We start from the raw sequence: 24,074 nt of genomic DNA on the forward strand, positions 1-24,074 counted from the left end.
ACATTAATAGTTGCCAAATCATTGATTATTTGTTGCAGCTCAAAAATGATTTATTGTTTTTAGTCATTTATCAATCAAAGACCATTTTCTGGTGCCACCCTCTCCAATGTGATGATTTGATGCTTGTTTCTCTAGTAAGTGTTTCACTCCTGTTCTGACAAAACAAGACATTTAAAGTCGTCTGTTTGAGATTTGCTCTGGCCTTTTTTGGTAACATTTATACTTTAAATCAGGCCTGTATGATATAGTAAAAAAAATCATATTGCAGTTATTTTGACAGATTTTGTGAATCATGATTAGTAGAATTTCATTTTCACTGAGAGCCCTATAAAAATCATGATGATGTGACATTTGTTGAGGTCAATCTGTATCAAACATGTTTTCTTACAACTGGAGAACAACAGCAGAACATATCTGCAGGACAACGGTACTTCATTATGATACTGTTTTGTCACAATTTTAACGTTTAATATAAATGTAAGATTCTTGCGATTTGGTTACATTGCGATTCATTGGGCAACCCCAGATTAAACAATTTAAAAAGTATATAATTGACAAATCAATGACGAAAACGATCATTAGATTTAACCCTAAAATATATAAAAGTATAGTTTCGTTAGGAAAGATTCATACATACTATCAGTATTAATAAAGATGTAAAACCAAAAATGAACTGGGGCTTATTTAGAAGTCTATTTATTACAGTACAAGTTTTTTTTTGTTAATCAAACTCACCTAGTTTGTATGTCAGCACATACAGAACCGTCCAAGGGGTGCCGGGCACTGCCAGCAGCTTTCTCCACACCCTCCATGGCCTCATAGCGTCTGCTCCCTGCCCTCCTCTCCTGCTGCCATCAGCCTGCTGGCCCCTCACAGTCTCGTCATCCAGCACAGGGGCCCCCCACACAAACAGGGCCACGCCTGCATACACAAACGTCAGCAACATGAACATCCAGCTCCAACCAGCCACGTCGATCACGGCCAGCAGCCCACCACCGGCAAACACCGATCCAGCTTTATAGCCCACGACTTGGGCTGTGTTGCCCAGCCCCAGCTCCCCGCGACCTTTCAACAACCCCACGGCGGCCCCGTCGACTGCTATATCCTGTACTGAGGCCAAACTGTTCATGGCTAACAGGGTCCCTGCCACTCCCCAGATATGTGCTTCTGGGGCCAAGGCAGCACTGGAGAGGCATGTCAGAGCCAGACCAGAGACTGTCGCCACCAGCCAGCGACGCTTGGTGCCCACCCGGTCCACTAAAGGGGCCCAGAGCACTTTGAGGACCCAGGGGAAGTAGAGGATCTTGGTGAATCCAATACGGGTGAGGGAATGACCAGCTCCACGCAGGTAGACGGGAAGCAGGGAAGATTGGAGACCATAGGGAATGCCCTGGACAAAGTAAAGCAGGCCCAAGAAGACTAGTTTGTCATTCATGATCTACACAGAAAGGGATCCTCTTGTTTTCTGAGCTGACACTGCTGTGGTCCATTGGTCAGGTCACTGTCTTCAATTCTGGCTGTTGGAGATGACTTCTAATGGAGAGGCTGACCTACTTGAACCCACTGACCTGAAAGGAAAAGAGAAGAGAGGGTGTGAGGTTCAGTTTTATCTGCGTTAGTGCAATGATAATGCTGAGATGACTGAAGACAGTCAGCGCTCCTGCAGGCAGCCTTAAAAGGATGTGTCTCTGCTGCTGTTTAACTGCTTCTCTGCCCAGCTCAGTTATCAGTAACGTTACCTGGCTATGGTTAGCTTCTCAAAGTCAAATCACTTACATGTACACAAACATGTTGTATATACACGTGTTTTATCATTGAGTGTAAATAAAAACACAAATGTGACTTTGAGCCGCTGACATTTCGCTGACAGCTGTAACAGTTAACAGTTAGCTAAGTTTGCTGTCAAACTGGCTGACTAGCTACAGTTAGCCTGCTAGCTTGCTGTCATGTTAAGCTAAGTGAACGAACAGCTATAAAACACATTAATACAACGTGTCAGTATTATTTAGGGGTTTGTTCCAATGAGAAATATAGTTCCGTATCTGTAATGAGATAAATCTTGAGGCATACTGGGAAAGAAAGTTGGTTAGCTTAGCGTTAGCACACCGGAGAAGCTGCACCGCTTGTTTATAGTTGTGGTCTGCATGAGCTAAGAGGTTGCCAGATTTGGGGACAGCGATCCCCCTTTTGCGGATGGGAAACACAGAAGGGGTCGTGTTTGTTTTATATTTGTAATGTATAACCCAAACACGCTTTCTGTCGATCTATGATCTTTATACATTACATAGTACTTCATATGTAATACATAACAATTCATTACCCAATTTATTACCCAACCTGGCAACCCTAAACCCCAGCACATACAATTGCTGTACTAGTTTAGGCCTATATCCTTTAATTAAGTGAGAGTACACAAAACTGTAAAAAAAAAAAAAAAAAAGAAAAGAAAAAAAACTCTACATAAAGTATGTAAGTATAATAGCATTTAAAAGTAGGCAGTAAAAGTACCCTGCAGAAAAAAAAGACTAGTGTTAGTGTTAATACTATCATATATTGTATTACTTGGTTATTATTACTCATGCATTAACCTAATAGCAGTACTCTACAGGTATAGTTGGTTGAGGTGGGGCTAATTTTGAAGTATTTTGTATAGAACTGCAGCTAATGATTATTTTCTTAACCCATAATCTGATTGATTCATTGAAAATTGCTGTGTAAATATTCTGAAAACAGGGAGAAATGCCGCTAAGATGTCCTAGAGCCCAGAGTGGACATGTTAATGAGAACTCAACTGATAGTTTAACAAAGAAGCATCATGTCTTTTAAGCACTTTATGTGTTTTATATGCAAATATCTTCATTTCTCAAATAACTGGGAACTACAGCTGCTAGATAAATCAAGTGGAGTAAAGTGGAATACAACATTTTAGTCTTAAGTATAGTGATGTACAAGTAAAAAAAAAAAGTAGCAAGAATAAAATACTCAAGTAAAGTACAAGTACCTCATATTTGTACTCATATACCATACTTGAGTAGTTGCATTCCACCACTGTTGATCATCCATTCTGTGCAATTCATTGCTCATTTATTCATCCTTTGCTGGTGTTTGCACAGAGTATGTTATTTGTGTTAAATTATCATTTGTAGATTATGGATTTTCAGTTGATTTTCAGACAAAATATGCAGTTGCCTGTGACTCGTGATGGTTTTTTTTTTATGTGTTTTTTGTATTTAATTGTCAGTATGCACATCATTAGTGCTTAAATATTTGAGAACAAATCTCACAGCCAATTAGTTTGTGTCTGTCTGATGTGTACAAGTGCAAAGAAACCGAGAAAACTCATAGACGAGTTCATATAAAAAGCTTTTATTTGCAAGATGTCCGAGCTCCTTCAATGGTAGGCCTTCTGCTGCCACTAAATATAATTTCTCACGTGTTGACCTGTATACATCTGTCAGCAGCTGCACTGTGATCAATGACATCAGCCTCTCTTCGAGCACCAGATACAAGAATCTAATGAGGGCGAAGCTTAATGGACAGCTGGCATACTGCTGTCAGATCTATGCTGGAATACAAGTGCTGGAATGAAAAGGAATAACTTTCATCTATCTGTAGAAGCAGTGCTTATGTATTTTTTGCTAATTGCTCTAATTTTTTCCAAAACTCGATGACAGTCACAGAGACAGTCTCGTCCCTTCTCCACGAAAGCACAGGGCACAATATGTGTCAATAGATAATTGTTGATTTTCCACAGCTGGACTTGCTGCTGGATCTTCAGTTATACAAGCCTTGATCCCACTGATTGGCTCTTAGTTTTCCCCACAGAGAGCGAGCAGAATCTTCTCATAGTCTCCTTTAGTGTCATCCTGAAGGAAATAATTGACATAATATTAATACCACAAAGAACGGAGCAATTCAGACTGTGGGACGGATTTTTTTTGTCATTCTCAGTGGTCAGACGTTTGCTCACCAGAATTTCCTGGTGGAGTGTTTTGCCGTAGGTTTTCTTGTACTCATCCCTGATCCGTTTCATGTCGATTTCAGAGCGGGACACCATGATGCGGGTCAGAACATTTTTGCGGGGACTTTTACCCTGATGGGCAGAAAAGAGGAAAAGGTAAAGTGTTGGGAAGCAGACACAATTTTTGATACATTTTGTGAGTAGTGGACTAGACTAGACTATACCTTCATGGACAAGTAGAGCCTCTCAGCGAAGTACGCAGGCCTGCTTCCAGCACACTTCACTGTGGTTATTAAAAAAAAAAAGTTCAAGTTTAAATCTGGGAATAAATCAACAGATGGAAGCTGAGGTGACGAAGTTAGAGTCAAAGATTGTGCCTTTACCTACTGCTGTGAGGAGGCTCTCAATATCTCCCTTCATCTCCAGGTCGATCGCTTTGGCCACGTCCACTTTGCTGTACTTTGAGTACCTCTCAAATACTAAAGGAGGAGAAGTAGAATGTCAGAGCTGACAGGAACAAGAAATGTATTTGACATAAATCAACAGATTTCACTGAAAGAGCCAATGAGCCACGTTACCTTTCCGGAGATGAGGAGCGCTCCTGGTGCTGAGGATCTCAATGAAGACAGAGCAGTCTTTGCCCTTCCTGCCCTCGCCGGCCTCATACAGAGCCCTGGCATCGCTGTCAATCAGCTGCTCGCAAACTCCTTCAGTCCTGCCGGCCTGCGAGGAAGAGGACATTAAAAACTTCACAGTGCTGAAATAGAGATGAACATCGAATGATGCGATGATAATGAAGAGTTTCATCATTGAGATCTTTGCTATCCTGTTCTTCTCTAGTGTACACTCAAACAGGACATAAAGCATGGTGTCATTAATCTTTTTTCTGTTTTAGAGCAGTCCTCGTTTATATTTCTGTACCATAAATTATATGATATGATGTGTATATTATGTAAGAATTATTGGTCTTTTATCAGTCTTAGAATTTCAATCACATCATGTTCACATGTACAGTGTACAATGATTTATCAACATTTGCAAGAAACATTTAAAAGTAGATTAAAGAGTCTCAACGTTATACTGATGTCTCTGTATGTCCAACATAAGCAAATGAAACCATAAGCGAGAGGATTGGCTATTTCTGAATTATAATTATGGTTATTCTACATGTTTCTTGCAGCAGCTTTAAAATGTGAGGGGATGTTCAGCATGTTGAGTTTGTACTGTGCATTTGCCCTGGTACATGCCCAAATATGAAGACATAAAAGGCCAGTGTGTGTGGAGGGAGTGAGTGTGTTTAGTTTTTATAAACCACTGTCACTGTCGCAGCGACAGCAGGGAGTGTCATGTTGTCCCAGAACTTAATGCATCCTGGTGCTGCGACTGAATAAGTGTCTGAGCCACACTTCACGTCATAAAATCCTGCCAGTGAGTACAGCATCAAACGCTCACTATGAGACAAAAAGTGAGCATGGACACACACGTACCTTGCAGAGTTCAAGGAGGGCAGACCTGAAATCTCCACTCGTGTCACTCTTGATGTCATCCTCCAGGTCCTTCTTGTATTCTTAGAAAGGAAATCACAACTTTAACATCAAGAATATCCCATTGTATTTGAAATTTGAAAATCTGTTTTAAACCAGTGCTCTCTTATATCCCAGAGGATGTCATTTCCCACTGTCACACGTTGTATCACTTCGGTTTCCACACACTGAAAATGACTGCTGAAAGCTTGCTGGCACACACCTTCCTTGTAGACTTTCTTAATTTCCACAATCTCTCTGTTGTTTCTGGAGGCCATGATCTCAATCAGGGTGTCCTCGTCTGTACCGAGTCCCTGAAAAGGAGGATGTTTGGATTTATATAGACTGATACAGAGAAAGATCACTTATTCTTCACAGGCCCAACACAAACAAAACGCACCTTCCCGCTCCTTTTTTAGAAAAACAACATGCGAATATGAGGAAATGGGCGGATATCATTGCAATCCAGAAATAACAGATGACAATGAGATGAAGAATTTGTCTCGACTGTGCTTGTGTGCACGTGTGTGTGTGTGTGTGTGTGTGTGTGTGTGTGTGTGTGTGTACCTTCATAGCCTGTTTGAGCAGCTGGGCATCGTACTGGGCCGGTGTTTTCAGCAGAGCCAGCACCACATCCTCCAGGTCTCCCTTCAGAGCGCTCTTCAGTGCAGATTCCAGAGTCTTCGATGACAAAATATATAGTGTTAATGCGAGTATGTGATCATGTGCATGCATTTTGGAACAAAAATGTAAAACACGTCTACTTTATTGCTGGGAACATTACTTTTACCTTGCCACTGGCCTGCTGGTAAGCCGCTTTGATCTGCTGTCTCTGCTCGTTGCTCCTTTTCACCAGAATTTCAATGATGGTGTTCTCGTCCACGCCTGCACAAAGGACATGTTGTTAAGGTAAATCATCATATATATCATTTTGTATCAGTATGACAGTGACTAATATATAATGCAGTGGAGATTTAAGCTCTTAAGAGACAGAGACAATCCACGAGATGAACTTGGGAAAGCTCTAAATTCTGAGTGATTAGGATTGGAACGACCCAAAGAGAAGAATAGGACTTTGTTACACAGACACCGTGTTTGCAGTAGTGGTGCGTGATGTCCAACAGAGGGTGTTGACGCTCCTCCAGCAAACGCCTGCATGTCACACATCTTCAACAGGCACACATTGCAACACCAAGACATGTTCTCACACGCCCCAAAGCTTCCCTGTGTGCATCGATACCTCACCTTTCGTCTTGATGGCCCTGTCCAAGACCGCTGCATCCCCGCTGGGGCTGAAATTGGGTGCTGCAGTCACCGTGCCCTCGTTCTTCAGGACCTGGGAGACACAACACAGATTATGGTGTGTTTGGTAAATAGTTGAGAGTTACAGCCTCTTCTTTCCGTACACATTGCCTGCATCTATTCTCTTGCTTATAAAATAATTTTTAGACGTCTTTTTCTTCTGTTTCCGTCTGTTGGTGTTGTACTGGAGGCACTCCGTGTCCCCAACAATCATGACAGTGCTCTTTAAAACGCCTGTACACGCCCCTGTTGGACTGAACTCAAAGATAACAGGAGTCGAAGAGAGCAGAGTGAGATCATGCAGGATAACCTTGTGCCACTTTCCCTCTGTTCACTTTAAGAAACAGGGGAAAGCAGAAGTAGCATTTTGTTCTGTTTGCAGAGTTTATAAAGGGAGGGGCTCAGATTCCTGCCTCTATGAGTCACACACTCACAAGACTTTGCATGGTCATCCCTCTCCTCGCATATAATCGTTACAGTACAAGCTCCCTCTCTCTTCAATAACACTTATCATCTTATCTGTCTGCTCGCCTGCACTCCTTTTCCCCTGCCCACTCATTCATTCCTTTGCCCCACTCTCCTCTACGCTTCTCTCTCAGTCTTGTAAACTCTGATGAAATTTTTCCACCCGAACATACTGTACCACAGGAAGAGAGAGAGAGAAAAAAAGGGAAAAAACAGGGTTGTTGGCCCTGGCAACTGGAACGGAACCACAGAGTTACGTACTGAGTCATCGGGCAAGCCCAGATAGACCGTCTGCTGCATGAAGGCCTGGATGAAAGACATGGTGGGACTCTGGAGTCTGTCTGTGGAGAGGAGAGGAAGAGTTGTGAGCACTGATGTGACCCAAACACCAGTGTAACCAGAGTGGAAAAGTAGTGTGCAAGTCTAGAAAGAGAGGAGGATCATGGAACACAATAAAAGAAACTCCACTGAAGACATTTTATTCAAACAAGAAGCGATCACTCGTTACTGAGTCTTTTGCTCTGACAGAGATCTTATCCATTACATCTGTTGGCGAAGGAGAGAAAGATGTTTGTTTTTCCTTCACCCACCCCTCGCAAGCTTCTGCATATTTACTGTTAAGTGGTTTTCCACAATGGCCAGCGTGTGGAGACTCCCTGGCCACACCCACGCTCAGCTCTAACAAGGATTTATACGTGTGGACTATAATGTAGATACTTGAAAGCTTCATTCGTATCTAAACAAGTGCCACACTTTACACGGGTCGGATATTTAATTTATTAAAAGTCCATAAATCATCCGCTGTCCTCCCAACCACACCCTCAGAGACTGCATCAATGCCTTGAAGGAGAGCGCACCTAAAGTTGGCACATCTCGCACTGAACTTCCCTCAACTCCCACAACTAAAAGCCGGAGAACAGATTTAAGAAGGAAAAGTATGAAATACTCACCGTGTGGCTTTTAGAAGGAAGAAGTTTGTCTCACTGAGTTTCCAGGGGCGTTGTAGCAGCAGAGAGGGTTTATTTATACACATGATAAACCCCACCTAGTAACCGGTCCGGCCCCATCCTCCTCTCCGCAGCTGCCATTGGACTGAAGCGCTGCCTGCTGCCGCACACACACCCGTGCAGTGCGTAACGGAGCTGCGTCCAAAGCCGTGCGTAAAAAAAATGGAGGAAGAGCTTCTGATTGAAAACAGGCACTGCTGCTTATACGTGAAAACATGTGTTGTTCAAGTTTCAGGTCGTGATTTTTCATTAAAGGGGGAATTTCATGAAAAGTCACTATTACCCAGGATACATCTGGGAGTTAAGGGGAAGTTTATCATCCCTCACCTTATTGTCTTTTTATGGTGTTGTGCTCATAATGGGGTTTCAGTGCAACATACACACTGCACAGGAATTTATAGTTATGGTAATACTTGTTGCTGTTTGATCATTATTTTCTAGTCTATTAGTTGAACTCGGGCATTCTTGACATTTTGATTTACACACTAGGCTCATTAAATAGTGGAAGGATTGCAGACATTGGGTGTGACTGGAAAGCTGTTCGCATTCAATGAAAATCAGCTGTATTGTATTGTGTGGTGAAATTTCTCTCTGTGGTAAGTCTCGTAAAATGTAACGTGTTCTAACCAACAAGCTGCCCCACATGAACATGAACATGCTGGTGTGTTTGAAGGTGTATAGAGTCTAAAAAAAACGTTGCATTCACGTTGAATTCCAACATAGGCATTTTGATAAATGATACGTGTTGAATGTTGATGGTTTTACAAACTGAAAGATTTTTGTTTGGTGTTAAAGGACAAGTTCACCCAAAAAAAAAGAATTCTGTCATTACTAATGGAAAGTCTGGGGATGTTTCTCAATCCACAAAACATTTCTGGAGCCTCGCAGCAAAACTGAAATAGTTGGCGACTTGTTTTAAAGCTTAAAAAAAAAAAAAACAACTTGAAAAGATAAATAAAATGGTTCCATACAGTTTCTCAGACATTATCTGAATCTCTAGAAGCTGAGGGATCCCAAACTGATTTGAAAAATACTTTATTTTCACCCTTTATTAAGCCTAAATCTTCATTATAGCTGCTAAACTAAAACTCTGAAGTGGGTGCACAAGCTCAACTGTGCATCAAGCATGTAAATAATGTCTGACTGATTACAATTATTGATTCATGTGCCTCCTCTTGCAAAAATGTTATCAGGAGGTTGCTAGAGACAACAAAGGAATCCATGACTCCAATGTGAATCAATCAGTGGATAGGGTATGTCCTGAGTATCACAATACCTGTTGGAAAGACTGAGCAAAGACCACCTCGACATACCTCACAAGACTCTGATGAGGTCACGAGTGTCTTTAAGGTGTGCCATGTTGTCATGGCAGCACAGCCAGAGCCTGACGCTGCCTGCAGACTACGTGCCTCAACAGAGGCTGCTGCTTGCACACAGCCGAGCTTAACAGCCGGGAGGATAATGACACATCTGACTGATGACTTCATGTACCAGCCCAGTCATACTGTTTCATCACACTGTGGGTAATAGACAAAGCATCAAGACATCATAGGCCCTTAATGACGTCCATAAAAACATTTGTCATACGTGTCTGCTGAAAGACAACACTTAAACGAAAAACTGAAGGGAAATGAAAGTACACTTCAAGACAGCATTCTGACAGTGTTGTTCAAAGGACATGAACATAGTATACATCCTATTAGTACACTCAATTACTTTTATAAGTGTATCAAATTGGTACACTTTTTAAAGTATACTAAATTGTGTATGTGCAATTGACATTTTACACAAATGTTCACACAAATTCTATATTGTTGTTTTTTTACTTGATGACATCTATTTGGAAGCACACTTTTTTTAAAGGAGAGTTAGAATAAATTTAAAATACATTAAGCACTAAGTAAATGCATACCAGTAATAAGCTGTTACCACCACCACGACTAGTACTACTACTTTTTATGGGAAACCTTCAAATACAGATTGGTCGCATTTAAGATCCCAGCTTTAAAAAAGTACCATAGTAAAACTAGTGCGTACTAGGTTGATAAATTAAACCACAGTTCACACAAATAGTATCAGAATCAGAAATGCTTTATCGATCCCCGGGGGGAAATTGGTTGCATTACAGCTGCTCCCATTCAAAAGTCTTAAGCAGAATAATAAAAACTATATACAAGCAGGAATAATAGAAAAAGAATAAAAACAACAATATAAGAAATGTACATACTTCTAGAAATATATCTATATACATACAAGGTAATAAATAATGCTACAGTTGAAATATGGTTTAATGCACATTATTTGTTGTAATTAATGGACATTTTTTGGTTTGTCAACTATAGATAAATAGGAAAACGCATTAAACTAAATAGGAATCAAAAAGTTAACTCGATTAGGCTTTTAAACTTAGAATTGAATAGATTGGATTGACTCAGTATTGGACCATTGTCTGATATGAGTTTCAGACTGGTGTGTCCCTGTGTTTAACAGTGCTATTTTTTATTAGTTTGAAGTTGTCATATTTGATAAAGTGACACCGTATTCATCCACAAAGGAATATCGTCGGGGTAGGATTTGGATTCTGATAAAGGAACGAGGGCGCAAAGTGGAATTTTCATTAAAGTGGCATCATGGGAGGATTTACCTCTAAGTAAGGTGTGTTAAACAGATGCTCAAGCTGTGGTCCAAATGTTCCAAATGAGTCTCAAAAGAAAGGAAATCCTCATGGAAGGGTCAGGCCAAGAACAACAGGGCTGGAAGAGTGCAACATCATTAATCATCAGCAGCAACGACCATGAAATGGATTTTATTCTACTTCTTTAGGAGGTACAGGGACAGATACTGTGCAGAAGCAAAAATGTTTCGTCATCACAACAACCCTGCATGAAGATAACTTCCTGATACTCCTTCAGTGCAGTTCACCTGGGTGACCCAGTCTGGGGGTGAAGCGAATGTGTGTATGAATGTGTGAGAGAGCATCTAGTTACAATCTCTATATTACACATGGGAAACCTGAGGACTGTTTGGGGCATCTTTTTACCAGCAAGCTCTGTGGGGTTTCGGCCAGTACCTGCGTGGTGAAACTCCATCTCTGCAGGTTTAATATTTAAAGACTGTTGAGAGTTTGGTTCCCCTTGGAGATCAGGGCCAACGCGTCCTGGTCAGCATAGCAGCACACAAACTGCACTGAATCACACTGAGGGGATCGCATCTGCTCCTGGACCAGGTAGTCATTCTATCACCAAGTCTTCCTTTTCCTTTTCTCATAAATTCATATGCATGTTTCTGTTTGTAGTTCAGATTCGTGGCAGTGTAGCTCATTATGGCGTTCACAAATTTCAGTTTTCAGCAATATTTTCAAAAGTACCTCAAACTCACACTTGAGTAAAAGTTGAGATATTTTGCTAATATTATTTTGGTAAAGGTGGAAGTCACTGTTATGAATAGTACTTGAGTAAAATTCTTTAAGTATTTGATATCAAACGGACTTAAGTGTCCATTGATATCCATAGATTCATGTGTGCACATATATACACAGAATTCTCTGTGTCGACCGATACTGGATTCAATATTCAGCTATTTTTGATCTGATAAAATAAATTAATATCAATTTGCTCTTTATTCGGTGGCCCTGAGGGTCAAAACACAATGACATTTCAGAAAACACAGCAACAAACACAACACTGAAGAAAACAAACTTTCCTGTTTTACTTACTAGAAATGTGTTTTTCGTGAATTGTGTTTTGACCCTCAGGGCCACCGTATATTGGGCTCTGATGCAGCATACAAGCTGTAAAGTTTTTAAATAAGTAAGTAAAAATACAGTATTTGCTTCCAAAATGTAGTGAGATGGAGGTATGAAGCCACATTAAATGGAAATGCTGAGTAAAAGTATCTCTCATTTCAAATGACTCTATTTAGTAAAAACAACTAGCAATGTGCCAATCCCTGTGAAGTAGAGGATTTGTCCTTATATAGCACCGTGAAATCAGAGAATCTGAAAAACAAAAAATAGACACACAGTCAAATTTGGGGATTTTCAGTTTTTCCTGTGGAGAAGCTGGTAGCTTAGAGAGTCTTGGAGAGGCTGACAAGAGGATTACACTCCCTGGGTGAATCTGCTGTGTGCGCTTTTTGACATCTGCAGATAGTTTGAGAGTTGAACCTGAGTTCATCGTATAGATTGAAAATATTTTGGGATTTTAAGTTGCATATGAATTAACAGAGTTCATCTTTCTGGGATCTTTGTGGCTATGAAATAATTTAAACCTTTTTTTTCCCACGCAGATCCAAACACGAGAACAGTAGCGACAGCCCACAAAATGTATATGAACCCTTCTGGAGCTGAGAATGGGTCTTATGCCCTGACCTTCCTGGGAAAGAAAGTGGGGAGACATCATGCTGTGGCTCCTGCAGGCAAGCAGCGTAGGTGTAAAACACACAAACAACTTAGTATCACATGCACAGTTGCAATGACTTATATTCACCTGCATCCTTGTGCTGCTTTCTGTATCAGATGTCAGATTTTCTGTTGTAGAGGAGGCTGCTCTAAGTGAAGAATGGGTGACAAGGTTTAAATATTTCAGCTGCTTGGCTGCCTCCCTTGTGAATCAGTGGAGCAGTCAGTGCAGAACAAACATAGCACATTGTTCCTGGCAGGTCCGGATGGAGATCTGGTTGTGAATGCCAGATGAGCGCACTAGAACCTGACTTGCAAGCACACATGCTAAAAGACCGCCATGTGCGGACTTAAAGCATCTTTACTGTCAGTAGAAAAACAGCTGGTGTCACGATAACTGTTGCAGTAATGCTTGACATGCGTGCATACAGAGGACTGGGAGTTCTTATGAGATATATAAAGACTGGCATCTTGCCTACGTTATGTCACTGTTAGCTCCACCATCTTCTCTCCAGATGTTTTTATTACCTTGAAGCTATCTGTTCTCCTGCCACAGCTTCATTAAGAATTGTATCTAAAACAGTGACTTTAAAGGAACATTCTCTACCTTCAAATAGCAGCTTCAAAATCATTTTGAAGGCAGAGTATCCGAGTATGATTTTGTCATCATGCATGTAACATTTTTCTCAGGCGCCTGGGAGACAACCAACAGGTCGACCTGCATCGAGGACCCCGTGGCCTCATTGCGGCCTGGACGGGTCCCGGTGGCAGCCCAGGTTCTGGATTTACCGGGCAGTGTACCTGAGCTGACAGATGAGAGGCCGTGTCCAATAATTCACACCACACAGTTTGACCAGTATGAGGACAGCACGGCAGGTCAGACCAGTAAAGCCCCCTCCCCACCACACACATGCAAATACAGAGCTGTAAACCTCCACAGTTCCTTGCAGAAAGCAAATAATATTAAGCCTTTCGGATTCGTCCCTTGACAGCAGATAACCTGAGCGTTTTTGTTTTGTCTTTTTTTCCAACCATTTTTTCTGATAAATTCCTGACATAATTTCTGTTTCTCCACTGAAAGGTGTTTCTGGGAGGAAAGTAGCAGCATGACGACACGCCCACATTCCTGTTTTGAGGAAACAAAGAGGGGGAGAGGGTGGGATGGGAATGTGCGAGACAGAGGGGAGGCTTTTTATGCAATGTGTCAATATTTTAGATAAGCCTGGCTGCACTGATATATTCACTTACAAATGAAAATAAACAGGGACTAACTACTGTGATAAAACTCGTGCAACTGATTCATGCTCTGAGTGTCACATTCGGAAATGTAAATAGACAATAAACTGCATGATAATCACTCACCATAAAGATGTAAATCGTGTTTTAAATCCACGTAATAAATGTTTAATGATTTCCCTGAGATTTATGTGTTTTATTTGAAGACTGCGCCCATGTAAGTGCAACGAGAATGATAAATGCATTATAAACAAACACACAAGACAAAGACAAACTGGTGACAGAGGATGTTGATTGAGTTCATCTTGACTTTATCCAGCTGTTTTATGATTGGTGTGGTTGGTTTGTTCCCTTCTGAGAGCGACCGGTTAAAATCAGAGCTTAATAAAGCACACAAACACACGAATAGTCGAGCTGGAGGGGCGTTTTTGAGCTCCACCACCCAACACAACCGTTAATTTAGTCTGACATTCACTTGTGCACTAACATGATAACGGACGTAGATATTTGCAGGGCTCTTAAGTTAAACGACCGCAAGATAATTCTTTGGATTGCTGGAATTTTTGAGGGGATTTTCTTTTTCAAATGCATATTTCACATATATTTGTATTAACGATTAAAATGTTCTTTTGTATGATATCTAGTGTCATGTTCTGTTTAGCTTATTCACCTGTCTGTCATTCTAATTGTTTTATGGTGTGATTTTGACAGTAGTTATTTGTGAAATGATAGGAACTATGAAGAGAGCCGAACTATCACAATGTGTTGGACAGGGAACAATTCTGACATCACAAAACTACTAACCAGTAAATTAAGTCTGTGAACCCCAATATTCTGATGATTTAAGTTGCAGCTGGTTATTATCATTATAAATGGGCGAGTGGTGCAATTTCAATCACATGGCACATTAACTACATTGCAAAATAGATAAGTAATAGAAGAATATGTGTTTCAGTGTTCTTGTTTGCTGTAACTCTTCTTGCTCTCACGGCTTGGTGCCAAGCTGTCTCCAACTGTTTCCCAACGTTCGCTTCACTGTTCAAGCTGTCATCCATCACAAAACTCTGTGGATGAGGAGCCGGGCTGCGTTCAGACGCTGGATTGGGGCCGATCGCAGAAAACACCCTGGACAAGAGGTCAAACTAGGTGTGTAAAATAATGAAGAAATATATGGAGGAGGAGGGATGACAGTGTGTGTTTGTGTGTGTGTGTGTGTGTGCATAGAAGGGAGGGATGATGATACTGTTACCTACAAGCCATGGAGGTCAAGGTTACCGACCACGTCTTTCACTGCATGCCTGTTCTGAACCAAAGACGACATGTGATTTAGAGCACGTTTCTTCTTCAGGCTCATCAGAATCTCAGCTGTCAGACAGCAGCGACACACATCAGGCAGCAGAAGCCAAGAGGTCACAAGAAGTCAAGATCTACATCCCCTATGAGTCAGCTGAGCTCTGTGTCACTCAGGTACATACTGAGCATGAGAAGAAGCATTGTGCTCCCACAGCAGTGAGCTACAATGACAACATTATCACCAAGCAAGCAAATTTATAGATAAACTAACCAATAAAATACAGCAATAATAAAATAACCTTTACTTTACCTCATGAAACAGAGAATCCTCTTCAGACGTGTGACTCACTGCTGTGTCCAGTCGACACACAATGAAGACTCTATCTGACTCTGTGTTGAGTTCTCCCTCACACTCACATGGCTGCCCTGATGCTGCTGGTGTGACCCTGCCAGGCATTCGATCAGTACATGCTACCAGGGTGTTATTTCATCAATGTGAGGTCTTTTTGTTGCGTGTCGTATTTACTCCGAAACAGATAGCCGAGGACATGGAGGCGATGAAGAGAAGGCACCTGGAGATGGTGCAGGAGCTGGAGGAGAACTTTCACATCGCAGCACGGGAGAACCAGGTGAGGAGGGACATTTGTGTGTGTGTGTGTGTGTGTGTGTGTGTGTGTGTGTGTGTGTGTGTGTGTGTGTGTGGTGATGGGACTAACAGAGAGCCCTAACACATAATAGTGATACAGATCTCATTGTGTGGTCAGGAGTGGACTGTCCAGAGGATGAGATCTCACTACCAGAACAAGCTGAACACTCTGAGGAGAATCCTGGACCTCTACCAGGAGAAGGTGGAGAGGAAGAACGCTGAGTGGGAGAGGAGAGTCGGGGTCAGTGGTGGTCATCTGTCTCCCTCCGTACAGTCTCTTAGTTCAAAAACCCAACCAGATCCCTTCGACTCCTGCAGCTCTCACTGGTCCAACAATGCACCCAAACTCTCTGATCTCTACTTTAAACTTTTGGAGGAAATTCATCAGTCATCACCAGCTTTATGTGTCTATTGTTCCTGTTTCCTGCAGGCCTTGACTGTCCAGAATGAGCAGCTCCTGGAAGAGCAGCGAGCTGAGAGGAGGAGGAGCAAAGAGGAGGTCCTGCAGTGGCACAGAGAAAAGGTTGGCAAAGATTCATGAACTCTTGTGCCATCCTCTGAACTGGAGCACCCCCTTGTGGCCATATTTCAATATAACAGGTAACTATTTTTAAGTCGTTGCGTCATTGTTGGACCACCTTTGTTCCTGTTTTCCTTCCAGAGCAAAATGCTGGAACTGTTCTCCAACAGGCTGGATGTCCTGCACAGCCACCAGGCCTCCAGTGAGTCTGCATGTGATTAATGGAGATGCATGTCTGACATATATATATCACAGACCTTTGCATTTATCACCTTCATTAATTCCCTGTGATGCTGAACAGCACTCCGGGAGCTGCAAATGGCCCGACAGGAAGTGGGGAAGGTTCAAGAAATGTTGATGGTGTCATCACAGGCGCAGCAGGAAGCTGCTGTGGAAAGTGAAAGTTCAGAGGACAAAGCACAGCAGCACACTGTGGTGGGTTGGAATTTGTTTGTCACCATGGCAGTCGAAGATTATAAACATCAACAAAGCAACACAATCTCAGGAACAACATGTAGAGAAGATCATATTACAAAGACAGGGATAGGCTATCTATTGAAACACATCTGGAGTAGCAGAGGTTTCACAAGTGGTATCTGAAATATTAGCAGATAATAAGACAATTTGCAGCCCGATCGTCAGAGTGAATGAGAGTCATGTATGTTTCTGCAAACCAAAACTAAGTTGAAACTTAACATTCCTTTATGCTGCAAATGTGTTGTTCCTTAGGTTCAATGTATGCTATGAAAGCAGTTATGCTCGTTAGGCTGATCTGTGACCCCACTTGGTTGGGGTTAGGAAAAGATCATGTTTGGCTTGAAATGGCTGGAGAAGTTCCAACTTCACCTCAAAAATATCCAGCTTTTGTCACACAAGCATGGCTGGAATCATCCCAGGGGTCTCCTTGAAAATATCCAGAGGTTTCAGACTTGCAAATGTTGAAAAACTGTTTTGAACTGTTTCAACTTGTCTGGCTTGGCAGCCTTTTTTGCCCACTCCACCTCCTGATATGAACGTCAGGTCACGAACGTGCAATGTTAATGTTATTCCACAGGTAAATACAAATGTGAAAATTTGGGTGTACTGACCCTTTGAGGTGGTTCACCCCGCAGGCCTGCAATGAGTCAGATCAGCCACTGGAGGGGGCTAAAGCCCGTCTGGAGGAGCTGAAAGAGAGCTTGTACCAGAGGGAGAGAGAGATCACTGAGCTGCTGGAGGCAGAGGGGAGCCCCGTCCCCCCGGTCCCTCAGCCTCCCTGCAGCGTGCTGCTGCCCACCGTCATACACAAGGTGCTGCTCAACTGTTAAACTATCTGTACTGTGCATCACATTGTTTTAAATATGGCATGCTGTGTTTTGCTGATGGCAGGAAATACTTTTTATTTTTTATCCACATCACATTGTTTTTATTCCTGGGTTTCCTAGAAAACTGCCTCACTTTGTGGTGGACATAATAATGAATGTACTTCTGATTTTCTGCAGATTTGTCCATATACAGTAATGGATTCAATTGCATTTTGATTTTTCTTTTAAATTTCTGTTGAAAATGGAAGATGAACTTTTTCAGAAGTGCTCCTCTTGCATTACTAGAGGGCAGTCCTTCTGTCTGTTGTCTGTTTTGATTAAATAAACAGCAGAAACAACAACTCACTCAAAAGAAACAGCATCCCGCAAACAAAAGGAACTTTACCTGAACTCAAATTTTTGTAGCTGTCTCCATATTTGTAGTAAGGTGCAATATTTTTTTTCCCAAAGGATTCAAAATAAATTACTTGTTTTGTAATCCATATCTGAATACATTTCAAAGTAATCTGATCTAACCCTGGACTGCTCTGTTTGGTTCTCCAGGCTCATGCAGTCTGCAGTGCAGTGGCTGAAACCAGAGCTCTTCTGGACCAGAAGATTGAAGAGAATCGTGTCGCACTGATCGAAGCCAGAGACAAACTTGACAGTCTACAGATGTCCAGAGAAGAAAATAATGGCAGAGAGGATAAGAGCACTGACCAGGACGGGTTAGAGATCATGGGAACAATAAATGACCTCCTTTTGGTTGAAAAAGCCACGGAATCAAAGCGAACCCATTCTCATTTTGCCTTCATTCATTTTGTTGTCTGAACTGTGGTTTTCTTCTACTTCTCAGGTTGGATGAATATGAGTCAAGTTTGACATTACTACAAGAAACAGTGAGGGGGTTTGAAGTCTGTCAGTTGGCTTTGGACTGCATCAAAACTGGAGAAAGTCCCGAAATAAATGGTAAAATGAATATAACAGATAACTGATTGCAGCCAATAATAGATTAGTTATAGAGTACATTCACACTATTATGAAACCAACAGCTATTTTACTATTAAGAGGAGACACTATAAGTGTCATTTGACTAATGGATATCATCACAAAACTTTCCCTGTTGGCTTCTACCATTATACAATTAGTTTTTGTGTAGTAATTAGTAACAATAATTGATTTCTCTTTGTATCACTCCATAAATCAGAAAATACCAGCCATAAAAAAGAGGGGAAAAAATCCATTCTGTAAAAACCTTTCTGTAGGAATAAGGAATAAGAGTTTGGTGTATGTAAGTGTGAGTAAGTGTAAGATGTTTCACTGATATCAGTATTTGTAACGTGTGCCTCGTTCAGACTGCGATGCAGTCTCAGAGCTGGAGGACATCTTGGGACGAGGGACAATCCAAACCACAGAAGGAGTGAAGAGTGTTGGTCAGCAGCTTCTCCTGCTGCAGGATCAGGTCAGTCCTCATCAGTTTGGGGCGCATTCAGCTGTCACAACAGGATTCATTATTATCTGTGAATAAACACCTTTAACATATTGTTGCTAATCCATTTACTTTCCATATGTTTCCAAGAACCCACATGCATAAAGTCAAAAGATTTGTATTCCCTATTATTTTTAATATTTTACACATATTCATTAGTCTCATAGTTAAGTGTCATAATTCTCTTCTCTTCAGCTAAAACAAGTTAAAGAAGAGAAAAAGAAAATAATTGAGAACTACACGTCAGAAAGGACGATGAGGAAGAAGTACTACAACATGGTGGAAGACATGAAAGGTACACTTTAGCACTAAATGTCTTCGTATGAAAAAACTGAGGCCTTCATGTGTTATTTTTCCTCTTAGGTAAAATCAGAGTGTTTTGTCGGATTCGACCTGTGAACAGAAACGAGGCGGCGCAGGGTGGAGCCATCGCCGTGGAGAAAATAGATGAATACTCGGTCACCGTGGAAACACCGCGAGGCCAGCGGGAGTTTCAGTTTGACAAGGTGTTCAGTGCTGAGGCCTCGCAGGATGACCTGTTTCATGACACCCACAGGTGAGAGGGTGCCCGCTCCCCGATCGGGGACCTGTTCTCACAAATATACCCTGACACATACACTGTACAAAGGGTCTTAAATGTAAATCATTTGTTCCTCTGTAAAGTTACAGAGTAGATTCTGATATTTTATTGTCCAACTGAGCCTCAAGTTGAAGTATAATTAACTATAGACAGAAGAAAAGTGGTTCTCTAAACTTTTGTGTAACCCCTTCATCAATACTGATGATCATGATACTGTAATCATAGTACTAATGTACTAATGTCTAAAGGCTGTCAGCTCAGTGGTCTCACATATATTTCCCTTGCAGGCTGATCCAGTCGACCATCGATGGCTACAACGTCTGCATCTTTTCTTACGGCCAGACGGGCTCAGGGAAGACCTTCACCATGGTGGGGGACAAGGAGCAGAAGAAGCCCGGGATCATGCCGAGATCTTTTAATGCCATATTTGATCTCATACGGGAGAACAGCAATAAATTTGACTTCAAGGTAACGAACAGTATGTCACCCAAGTACAATAAGAAGAAAGAACCCCACGTCATCTCTCTTCTCTCGCCTGTTCCTGTGCTTCCTCACCCTTTAACCTCAGGTTTCGACCTATATGCTGGAGCTGTACAACGACAGGCTGCAGGACCTCTTTGTGAGCCCGGCTGGTGAGGCCCATGCACAGTCCCAGTCCCATGGTGTGTCCAGGCGGGTGGAGATCAAGAGGACCAGAAAGGGGGTTGTGTTCGCACAAGGAGCAGAGACAAAGGAGGCTTCCAGTGCCCAGGAGCTCTATGCTCTGTTCCAGCAGGCCTGCGCCAACCGACACATCTCGGCCACCAGTGAGTCCTGTATACCGTGCAGTGCCACCCAGTTCAAACAGAGCCCTGCTAAATGGTTTGGATTAATCGTGTTAGTTACAGTCAGTGTGAGGGGGCAGCAGCTTGGTACATCATTACTGGACTGAGCGGTGAGGAGCCAAACTGTGAATCAGCAACATTGTTTCATAGATGCACTCAGGTCAGCAGAGTCCGTACAGGATTCACAGGGAGCTGCAGGCACTGAGAACGACAAAGTTATTTATACCAATTACAAACACAGCGTGATGACACTGAATAATGACAAATAGCTGAAAAGAAAAACCCAACCCAGTCACCAGAATAAATGTGTCAGCAAACTACAGATATGTTTAAACTTTACATTTCTCTTTACGTTTCTTCAGGTTTAGTTTTAAAAGTTATCTTGTCATAACGTTATGCCGCAAACAAGGTTGGAGATGTGAGGTTGGAGACTGCGGTGTATGACTTGCCAGTAGTCAACCAGCGTCCCCTCCAGCTCCAGATATGACAGTCAGGTGGTAAACATGAGAGCATGATATGACACTTGTGAACACATCAGTGGTTTGCAGAAACTGCCAACTGTCACATTTTAATTTTTTCATGTGTGGAAGGAGGGCTTGTACAAAACAATAAAGAATAGCAGTGTTAACTTGACTAGAGCTTAAACAGTCAAATGATTAATTGATTAGTCAAGATTGATTGGCCCAAGATATAGTTGGGAGAAAAAAAAAAATGTTACAGTTACAACAAAACCCGAAGTTGGCTCTACATTGTGACCAGAAACACATAAAGAGGGCACCTTACCTGAGGTCAGGTTTATAAAAAGAAATTACCTTTATTATCATATAAAAATGAAATTATCCAGAACTATGGAGGTTGGAAGCTAAAATAAAACTAAAAGATGAGGGAAATCATGGCCAGCCACACAGTGGGCCACAGGATCCAGAACTTCCCTACCTACACTAAGAAAAACTACTGAAACTAAACTAACAAACAAATCTGCGAAAACAGCACCACCAGACCTCCATCCTCAATGAAAACAAAACACCAATGGAGGAAAAAGACAGAAACTTTCTCCTCAAACCTCCCTTAAATCTTGGCAGGGATTCATAGTCTGATCCGGTGCACCTGAGAGGATTTAACATATCTGTAGTTTTCCAAAACTTGGACTGAATAATCTCAACTCTGAGGATTTGCTATTTTTTCCCCCTCTGTTTTATTTGATTCTAAAATGAGGAAAATTGTCAACACCTGTGTTTATTTGAGAGAAACGCTGAACATCAACAATTCACATGAATCAAAGTCCAAAATCCACTCAGGGCCTTTTTGTTCCCCAAGAGATGAATGTGGAGAGTTCCCGCTCCCATCTGATCATTGGCATCATGGTGGAGAGCAGGAACCTGACCAATGGGAGTGTGAGCACTGGGAAGCTGAGCCTGGTGGACCTGGCAGGCAGTGAGAGAGCAGCCAAGACTGGGGCCAAGGACCACCAGCTAAAGGTTTGCCCATATGTTAGGAACGGATTGAGCAGTATCCAATGTTTTCTCTTGGCCCTTTTTAAATTCTCCTCTCCTCCTCTCTGCAGGAGGCCAACTCCATTAACAAGTCTCTGAGTGCTCTGGGTGATGTGATCTCAGCCTTATCCTCTGATCTGCCACATGTTCCATACAGGAATAGCAAGCTGACACAGGTAATACATCTGAACAGTATACTTTGCCAAACATTTGCTGGTTCCATTTTCTAAATTGTGACCATTTGCTGCTTCTCTTTGACATTCATGACAGTAAATGTAGACTCTTTGTGTTTTGGACTGTTGTTAGCAATTTGTGACTTTTCACAACTTTTGCCATTTTACTGACTAAACAATATGATAATTAATCATGTAAATGCAACCAGTTAGTTGATAATGGAAATAATCATAAGTCGTATTCTTACTCTTCATCTCTCTCAGGTGATGCAGGACTCTCTGGGTGGAAATGCCAAAACCCTCATGATTGTCAACATCTCTCCTTCTGAATGCAACCTTGAAGAGACACTCACATCTCTCATGTAAGAGATAAAGAGAGAATGATCTTGTCATGTATTTGAATGCTAACAAAGTCCATAATAACACCCGAACCTTCCAGTTACGCGACGCGAGTGAAGGCCATAACCAACAATGTTCAGAGGAATGTGGACAGCAAAGAGATCGCGCAGCTAAAAGAGGTGAGTCACTGTCATTTGTCACAGCTGGTCCTAAATGACAACTGAAATCACTTCATGTCTGTTGTCTTTTCTGACAGGTGATCATGAAGCTGAGGTCAGGACTGACGGTGGAGGACGAGGACATAATATGAACTGTACTGTAAATGTTCCAAGTTGTGCGTAATAGTGGAGTAAAGTGTTGGACTTGGAGTGTTTCTTGGAGTGGCTTGTCTTGTGTATCTTGTATGCATTGTACTGTCCATGATTATGAATAATATAGACAGTAGGGATGGGCAGTGGTCAGGGTTGGATAGTAATATATTGCATGTAGTTGGAATTACATAATCGTATTTCACATAATAATAGACTACAGTCAACACAGTTTAAATTTGAAACTACAACGGCCACGGCCTTGACAGAGGTTTGCGCTCTACAGAGTGCCATTGTAATTAGCATCGGAAGGTGATCCAATAATATGCGGATTAGATGATTTATTTAAAATTAAATGTAGTCCATTAATCATTACAAAAAAATGCAGATTTGCATGAAGTAATCCCACCCAACCTTGGCATTGATGGAAGAGGTATTTCTAGTCCTTTACTTAAGTAGAAATATTAATACCACACTGTAAAAAAATATTTCACTGAAGTAAAAGTACTCATTCTATAAGAAAAGAGTCCGAGATGTTTTTGCATTAACCCCATTTACTTTTTAGTTTATCAATAACAGTCAAAATCAAAACATCTGGACATAAATTTAACAACAGTAAAATGATGACAGGCAACTAAAGCTTTCAGACCTTGTCGTTGTACTTTGGTACAGTACTTAGGTGACATCACCACATAGGCAATAGGCATTTACTGCACTGAGGGGATTGCGTGCAGTTTGTTAATGGGTGCTGCCTGCCAGCATCTATAGAATGAGGCCCCCACAGAACACAGGGCCCCACGTGTAACTGAAGAGGCAAATAGGAAGTCAGTCGGTCATTCAGTTTGCACTCCTATTGTATATAGGAAACACCATCGAGTTTGTAGCCCATTAGAGCCAAGCAGTTAAGTCTCCAGTGCCTATGGTCCGTTCACATACTGTTACGGGGTCATATTGCGTGGCAGGGAATGGACATTCACACACGCAAAGGCCCCATCTTGTTGTTGCAGTTTACTAAAATTAGAGCTTTATGGTAATAGAGGGCTAAGACAGCTGTGAGAAGATTTTAAATGTGCTGCAGAAACAAGCTGATTTTTTCAGAATAAAAATTCTGTCTTTATATACTCAGCCTCATGCCTGGAAAGTCTGGTGAAATTTCACTGTCCACAAAACATTTAAAAAGCACTTTCACCAAAGACAGTAATAATACATGTCTTTGTCCACATGTCTGAAGGT

General features: G+C 41.7%; 3 protein-coding genes across 6 annotated transcripts in view; 1 reads left to right on the forward strand and 2 right to left on the reverse strand.

Moving 5' to 3' along the window:
- Positions 1-2,177, reverse strand: part of mfsd3 (major facilitator superfamily domain containing 3) — a 34,040-nt gene extending 31,863 nt beyond the window's left edge. For 2 of the 3 annotated variants that reach the window (XR_005075157.1, XM_037098687.1), the window contains exons 1-2: positions 2,071-2,157; positions 736-1,568 (exon numbers count right to left, since the gene is read on the reverse strand). Coding sequence is in view for 2 of the 3 variants with exons in the window: in XM_037098687.1 (XP_036954582.1) it covers positions 736-1,435 (700 nt within the window). In the remaining variant the exon portion in view is untranslated. Of the gene's footprint in view, positions 1-735; positions 1,569-2,070 lie in introns of all 3 variants that reach the window. The other variant, XM_037098688.1, reaches the window with a different exon arrangement.
- Positions 2,178-3,346: 1,169 nt separating this feature from the next.
- Positions 3,347-8,299, reverse strand: anxa1a (annexin A1a). 2 transcript variants are annotated; one of them, XM_037099302.1, is made up of 12 exons: positions 8,202-8,299; positions 7,513-7,588; positions 6,730-6,820; positions 6,275-6,369; positions 6,052-6,165; positions 5,708-5,798; positions 5,449-5,528; positions 4,540-4,684; positions 4,345-4,440; positions 4,186-4,244; positions 3,971-4,093; positions 3,347-3,866 (listed from the first exon to the last, which is right to left on the reverse strand). In XM_037099302.1, exons 1-12 carry the CDS (start codon positions 8,282-8,284, stop codon positions 3,810-3,812), a joined length of 1,110 nt encoding a protein of 369 aa, XP_036955197.1. In that variant the 5' UTR covers positions 8,285-8,299; the 3' UTR covers positions 3,347-3,809. The 2 variants fall into 2 exon arrangements, with proteins under 2 accessions (XP_036955197.1, XP_036955198.1); XM_037099303.1 differs by having other exon boundaries at positions 7,513-7,592; positions 8,202-8,282.
- A 7,325-nt stretch (positions 8,300-15,624) lies between these two features.
- Positions 15,625-22,906, forward strand: LOC119019723 (kinesin-like protein KIN-14I). The gene is made up of 18 exons (XM_037098542.1): positions 15,625-15,815; positions 15,951-16,073; positions 16,263-16,355; positions 16,494-16,554; positions 16,654-16,787; positions 17,465-17,641; positions 18,200-18,363; positions 18,492-18,604; positions 18,991-19,097; positions 19,320-19,419; positions 19,488-19,680; positions 19,992-20,172; positions 20,273-20,510; positions 21,846-22,006; positions 22,093-22,197; positions 22,459-22,556; positions 22,634-22,712; positions 22,790-22,906. Exons 1-18 carry the CDS (start codon positions 15,735-15,737, stop codon positions 22,841-22,843), a joined length of 2,262 nt encoding a protein of 753 aa, XP_036954437.1. The 5' UTR covers positions 15,625-15,734; the 3' UTR covers positions 22,844-22,906.
- Positions 22,907-24,074: the final 1,168 nt, after the last annotated feature.

Source organism: Acanthopagrus latus, chromosome 5, assembly GCF_904848185.1.
Source record: "Acanthopagrus latus isolate v.2019 chromosome 5, fAcaLat1.1, whole genome shotgun sequence".
NCBI classification, from domain to species: domain Eukaryota; kingdom Metazoa; phylum Chordata; class Actinopteri; order Spariformes; family Sparidae; genus Acanthopagrus; species Acanthopagrus latus.

Coding starts and splice junctions, on each gene's coding strand:
- LOC119019723 (XM_037098542.1), top strand. CDS start 15,735: ATGGAGGCGATGAAGAGAAGGCACCTGGAGATGGTGCAGGAGCTGGAG. Junction 18,364..18,491: donor AAGAGCACTGACCAGGACGG/GTTAGAGATCAT, acceptor TCTACTTCTCAG/GTTGGATGAATATGAGTCAA. Junction 20,511..21,845: donor CCGACACATCTCGGCCACCA/GTGAGTCCTGTA, acceptor TTGTTCCCCAAG/AGATGAATGTGGAGAGTTCC.
- anxa1a (XM_037099302.1), bottom strand. CDS start 8,284: ATGTGTATAAATAAACCCTCTCTGCTGCTACAACGCCCCTGGAAACTC. Junction 4,685..5,448: donor CCCTCCTTGAACTCTGCAAG/GTACGTGTGTGT, acceptor TCTTCCTCGCAG/GCCGGCAGGACTGAAGGAGT. Junction 4,441..4,539: donor CGCTCCTCATCTCCGGAAAG/GTAACGTGGCTC, acceptor CTCCTCCTTTAG/TATTTGAGAGGTACTCAAAG.